This window comes from Dipodomys merriami, unplaced genomic scaffold, assembly GCF_024711535.1.
Source record: "Dipodomys merriami isolate MVZ:Mamm:240054 unplaced genomic scaffold, mDipMer1.0.p SCAF_8, whole genome shotgun sequence".
NCBI classification, from domain to species: Eukaryota; Metazoa; Chordata; class Mammalia; order Rodentia; family Heteromyidae; genus Dipodomys; species Dipodomys merriami.
In genome coordinates, this window is record NW_027206401.1 from 18,947,570 (window position 1) to 18,953,569 (window position 6,000).

Consider the following 6,000-nt stretch of genomic DNA (forward strand, 5'->3'; position numbering starts at 1 on the left):
GAATCCCTAGCCTCAAAATAACCTTAAGCTAAAAGGGCAAAGGGTGTAGCTCAAATGATAGAACAGCCGTGTAACACGGCAAACCCCTGACTCTCACGTGAGTCCAGCCCCCACCACCATTCTGGAATGAATCAATTTATGGGTGGACATATTTTGGGCAATATTTTCATGAAATCCTGTAATTAATTTCACAATTAAGAACGTTAATGCTCGGTAAAAGCTAGTTTTCTCCAGTTTGCATGTATATATAATCCCAGTTACTCCACAGGTAGAGATGAGGGGGACAGCAGTTCAAGGCCAGCCCTGGCTCACCGTTAGTGAGACTCCCCACACGCCAACTGTTAGATACTGGCAGCTCGTGCCTATAATCCCAGCTACTCAAGAGGCTGAGACACAAAATTCACTAACTGAACTGAAATGGAATACATCCAGCCCATTCTGTTAACTCTCTGAATATGATTCCACTTCTCTGAGACTCAGTTTCCCCACGCGTGAAGTAGGGGGTAACCACAGAACCTTTTTTCAAAGACTAAATAAATAATTTAATTAATCACATTCTGAGAACTCGCCTTCATCCTGCAAACAAACACAGATAGAGGACACAGAGAGTTGCTTTACTGTGGCCAGTGCCCAGATATTACCAATATTGCAAGGACTAAAGGCTATGCCAGCTTTGTGATTGTGATAGTCTTCTGCTCAGTAAAATAAATGATCTAATTTGCAAGTTTATTCATGGGTCTTGGTTAAGAAATCTTGACTTTGAATGAAAGGAAAAGCAGCAACAAAACAATGTGCTCCTAAGTAGTTTTCTTTCTCTTGAATTGGCTCTCAGACAAATCCATTCATTCACCATTGACCTAGAGAACTCAGAAATAAGTCCTGACTCTTCCACAACCTTCATTCTTAGCATTCAACATCTGTTTGCTTTAGCATCTGACAACAGAAGGACTGCTCTAGATGCCACATATGGAACTAGTAGCTTCCTTGATACATTCTCTCTTCAGAGTTAACACAAAACATTCTGGTTTCTGTAGACAACTAAGAAAATGAAGAGGCTGGAAAAGGACACTGCCACATGGAAAGCCCGGTTTGAGAACTGTAACAAAGCTCTGTTGGACATGATTGAAGAGGTGAGGAAATTGTTCTGTTAGTTTTTATTCCCTATGTCCCTCCTCTCTAGTCAAAATATTCACACACAATATAAGCTAACAGTACAAGTGATTACATTGGGGGGAAAATGGGCTGAATTTTGCAAGGATGTAACCTGTTAAATTGTCATGAAAGTAATAAAACAAGGGTAATTCAGAATCCAGGCCTGTGTCATAAAAGAGCTTTATGACCCTTGATCACATGCTTGTTAATACAAAAGCTGTCCCCAGAACAGCACTAGGCCTGCTGTGCCTTACTTAAAAGTAGGAAGAGTGCCGGGCTCACACTTGTAATCCTATCTACTCAGGAGGCTGAGCTCTGAGGATCATGGTTCAAATCTAGCCCCCAGGCACAAAAGTCTGTGAGACTCTTATCTCCAAATAACCAGCAGTAAGCCAGAAGTGGAGCTGTGGCTCAAGTGGTAGAATATTAACCTTAAGCAAAAAAGTTTAGGGACAGCTCCTTGGCTCTTAGTTCAAGCACTGGGACTGGTACACACACACACACACACACACACACACACACACACACACACACACACACACACACACACACACACACACACACACACCACATACAATTTTTTTTTCATTTCCCCAATGCCTATCATCTAAGAGGCACAACCAATGATGTGAATACACTAAGAGTCAACATCAACCCATTCACCCAGAGCATATGTAATTTTATAGACAGATATGGAGAAATATTTTCTTATGCTCCTTAAACAGGCATTTAAATACTAATATCATACCAGGATCTAAAGGTTTTTCAGTTGTAATGGCAAATATCCATGACCCTGACATTATAGACAGGGTTTATATGTTACATATGACCCCCAAAAAAGTCTTAAAGGTACAGAGTAGCTCAAAGGAGAATGAGTATGTGCATGGTGACTAGATGAAGAACCTGTCTCTGCACAGATACACCATTATTTCTAGAGAAAGAAGTCGATAGTTTGGCCACTACAGTCATGAATTAGTATACGGTGAGTTTCTATGGTTATAATTGCTGTTCTAACAATTCATCCCATATTGCAAACCATTCTAAAGACATATGCTCAGTGATCATCAACATAAATCAAATAATTGCTTGGATTAACACACATTCATCTATATCTTCATCAATATAGGGTCTAAGGCACCACTTAGGGAAAGTCTGAGTCTGTCTTATTCATTTTACCCACAAGCTTTCACTCACAGCTTGTAGGTATTTAGAAAAAAAAAATCACCTAGTGTAAGATTTGAGAGGCTCAGGCTTAATTCAGAGAAGAAGCCTTAGCATCTTTCTTTCCCAAAGAAAGATTCAAGTTCTACTATGGTAATTAAAATTCTACATACAATGCAAAAAAAAAAAAAAAAACCATACAACAACTTGTCTCCAACCACAGGTCTGTTCAGCTACCACTCCGATGCTTTCTTCCAGAAAGCATCCTGGAAATTCAGTTTTTCATTGCATTGTGTTTTGTGTGTGTTCAAATCACAGAAAGCACTGAGAGCCAAGGAATACGAGTGCTTCGTGATGAAAATTGGGAGGCTGGAGAAGCTCTGCCGCGCTCTACAAGAAGAGAGAACTGAACTCTACAGAAAAATCAGAGAGGCAAAAATATCTGAGAAAGATGACCAAAGTCAGCATAGCTCCGATGAGGAGCCCGAGTCAGATATCAGTGCAGAGAAAGAGGTGAACACAGAGGAAGCCAACAGTGTTCAAGACACTATAAAGAACTTGACCACCGCCTTTATGGTAATCCATCACCCAGAGTCCACACTGGACCCATCAGAAGTAGAAGCAGAACTGAGTGGTCCTCAGGAAGGTGGGGACCCTGCCCTCCAGAAGCCTGAACAACCCCCTCAGATCCCTAGTGGACATCCAGGGAGCCTTCTGCCTCTCCCAGCTACCCAGACAGAGGCTGGAATAGGCCAGGCTGCCACACCCGCCACTATGGCCAGTCATGTCCTGGAAAGGTCAGGAGGAGAACCTCAGAGCCTCTCCACTGGGGCACAGGCTTCGAGTCAGTTCTCACAGCCCCCAGCCCAGGCCTTCCTATCCCAAGTGGAAGCAAATGGTCCTGCTCATGTAGAAACTTCTAATCAGGCCCCACAACCTCCAGCTCAGGTCTCCCTCCTGCAGTTAGAGGCAAATGACCCTGATCCACTCTCTACAGTCAGTGATCAAGTTCCAGCCATAGTACCTGAGTGTGAGCCCAGGGGGCAGCCATTGCCAGTAGCCTCAGAGGAACTGACCCCAGAGTCCTCTGCCCAGCCCCAACTGCCCAAAGCAGGTGACAGCAACCTGGAAGGAGTGGACTAAGCATCATCATGTCTTCAGAGGTTGTCGTCCTGACTTTGGGTCTTGTCAGAGCAGACGCTCCCTAGAAAGGGCATTAAGCAATGGGTATGTCAAATGAAAGAAAGTTAGGATCAAGACCAGATTTTTTAAACATAGGATTCAAAGCACATTCAGACTTTTTTCTATGTTCTCAATTCATAACTGAAGTGGAACATTTCTACTTAACATTGAGTGATAGTATAATGTTCCCAAATGGCAGCAAAACATACAATAACAAGTTTATATTACTTTTCCACTAAAAATATACTTTATCCGATCTCTAAATCAGCAGTAAGATTTGGTATTTCAAGACTTTCACTGCAAATTCATAAATACTGACAATGTTGTATTTATTTCTATAAATAGCTCAAGAATTCCCATAATAAAAGATGTCTCCTTTCCATTCAATAACATAGGGAACATATATATGCATAGGTGTTGGTGTACATGTGTATCTATTCACATATGTACAGTGTGAATACATACATATGTGTATTACATAGACACGTGTATATATTTTACATGCAGATATACACATTTGTAAATTTATTTCTCTTACCCATTATGTATTTTTCTCTGTGCAAGATCTTTAGAAGCTAATCAAATGATTACCTCTTATCTGTACCTGTACCAAAGGTTCAGAACTTTATTCATTTAGGCCATCACTAGATGTGGCAAAAATAAATAACCCAATAAGAGATCAATAAATTCAGCCAAGTGGTCAAGCCACAAAATAGCAGTTGTGCTAGACTGCAAGTCTGTGACCAGCATGGACACAAAGGTGGTCACAGGAGACCCCCAAGGGAAAAGGAAAGAACACAGCTGCTTCTACACTCCTCAGCCAGCTTCCTCCCAACCTCTACCACCCCCAGTATAAGACAGCCATTCCTGACTGCCCACACTCCACCACCACCACCACCACCACCACCACCACCCCCGCCCCAAGTTGGATTGGAAATGGGCAAGGGAACTAGCTAGTGATTGAGGGCTGAGGCTGTGGCTAGGTGTCTTCGTCTTATGCTCCTTATGTCTCATGACAGGATATTTACTTCTTGCTATTTTTGACCCAATCTGTATTCTCAAAGCATCTGTTCCCTTCCCTCCAATGACCCTCCTTTGTAGCAGGGAATTACACCTGGCCCTCAGCTCAATTAAAGTTAAATAAAGCTGTTATTTTTCTGCAGTAGAAACCCACACAGGGTCTCGATATGAGTGAGGAGGCTTACAAACACATTTTCTGCTTTGAGGGTTTTGTTTAAAGGCCAGAAATACAAAGTAAAAAAAAAACAATAGGTCCCTACTCAAAATAGTGAGAAACAGATGAAAACTCAAAAAAGGCAAAAACTAAAAACATCTGGAACTGTCTACATAAAGATCATATTATCATTGCTTGACAGGGGTTCTAACAATACCAGCAGCATAATTACTGGACCTGGGATAAAGGATCCTGCAACAATGATGCCGAAAGGAAAATAGGGAGAGTAGAGAACAGAGAATGGAGGAAATGGAAGGAAAGAATGAAAAAAAAAAGAAGTCTACTCAATCTCTGTGTTAAAAAGCTGGGCACTAAGCCGGGCGCCGGTGGCTCACGCCCATCATCCTAGCTACCCAGGAGGCTGAGATCTGAGGATCACAGTTCAAAGCCAGCCCAGGCAAGAAGGTCCGTGAGACTCTTATCTCCAATTAACCACCAGAAAACTGGAAGTGGCACTGTGGCTCAAGTGGTAGAGCACTTGTCTTGAGCTGAAGAGCTGAGGGACAGTGCCAAGGCCCGGGAGTTCAAGCCCCATGACTGACAAAACAAAAACAAAAACAAAAACAAAACTGGGCACTGATGGCTCACACCTGTTATCCTAGCTACTCAGGAGGCTGAGATCTGAGGATCACAGTTCAAAGCCAGCCTGGGCAGGAAAGTCTGTGAGATCTTACCTCCAGCTTACTATCACAAAACCAGAAGTGGTGCTATGGCTTAAAGTGGTAGAGCACTACCCTTGAGCAAAAGAGCTCAGGGACAGCACCCAGGCCCCAAGTTCAAATCCCACAACTGACAAAAAAAAAAAGTTGAGGGCTGGGAAGTTGGCTCAGTGGTAGAAGCGCTTGCCTTGCAAGCCTGAGGCCCTGGGTTCGATTCCTCAGCACCACATAAGCAAAAGGAAAAAAGCCGGAAGTGGTGCTGTGGCTCAAGTGGTAGAGCGCTAGCCTTGAGCTGAAGAGCTGAGGGACAGCGCCCAGGCCCAGAGTTCAGGCCCCACGACTGGACCCAAAAAAAAAAAAAAAAAAAAAAAAAGTTGAATCGAGAACTTTAACTCCCCTTTCCTGTCTGGGGATCAGGAGAAATTTCTTTCTTCTCTATTTCTCTCTACTTTGACCCTGACTGACTAAAATAAATCCTTGCTGAAAATAAAAATGATAAAAATAAAGTTAAACCCAAGTACAACACCACCCTTCAGAGCCAACTACTAACTTTTCATGAATTCTGATAGTCAAATATAGCCATTTTCCAATGCCAAATTAGGTGATTTTTAA

The 6,000-nt window shown here is 42.5% G+C and overlaps 1 protein-coding gene across 1 annotated transcript in view; it reads left to right on the forward strand.

Annotated features, from left to right (window-relative positions):
• Positions 1-5,009, forward strand: part of Txlnb (taxilin beta) — a 48,405-nt gene extending 43,396 nt beyond the window's left edge. Inside the window, exons 9-10 of the mRNA XM_070010155.1 lie at positions 1,035-1,130; positions 2,632-5,009. Of these exons, the coding sequence (XP_069866256.1) occupies positions 1,035-1,130; positions 2,632-3,456 (921 nt within the window). The 3' untranslated portion in view covers positions 3,457-5,009. The remainder of the gene's footprint in view (positions 1-1,034; positions 1,131-2,631) is intronic.
• Positions 5,010-6,000: the final 991 nt, after the last annotated feature.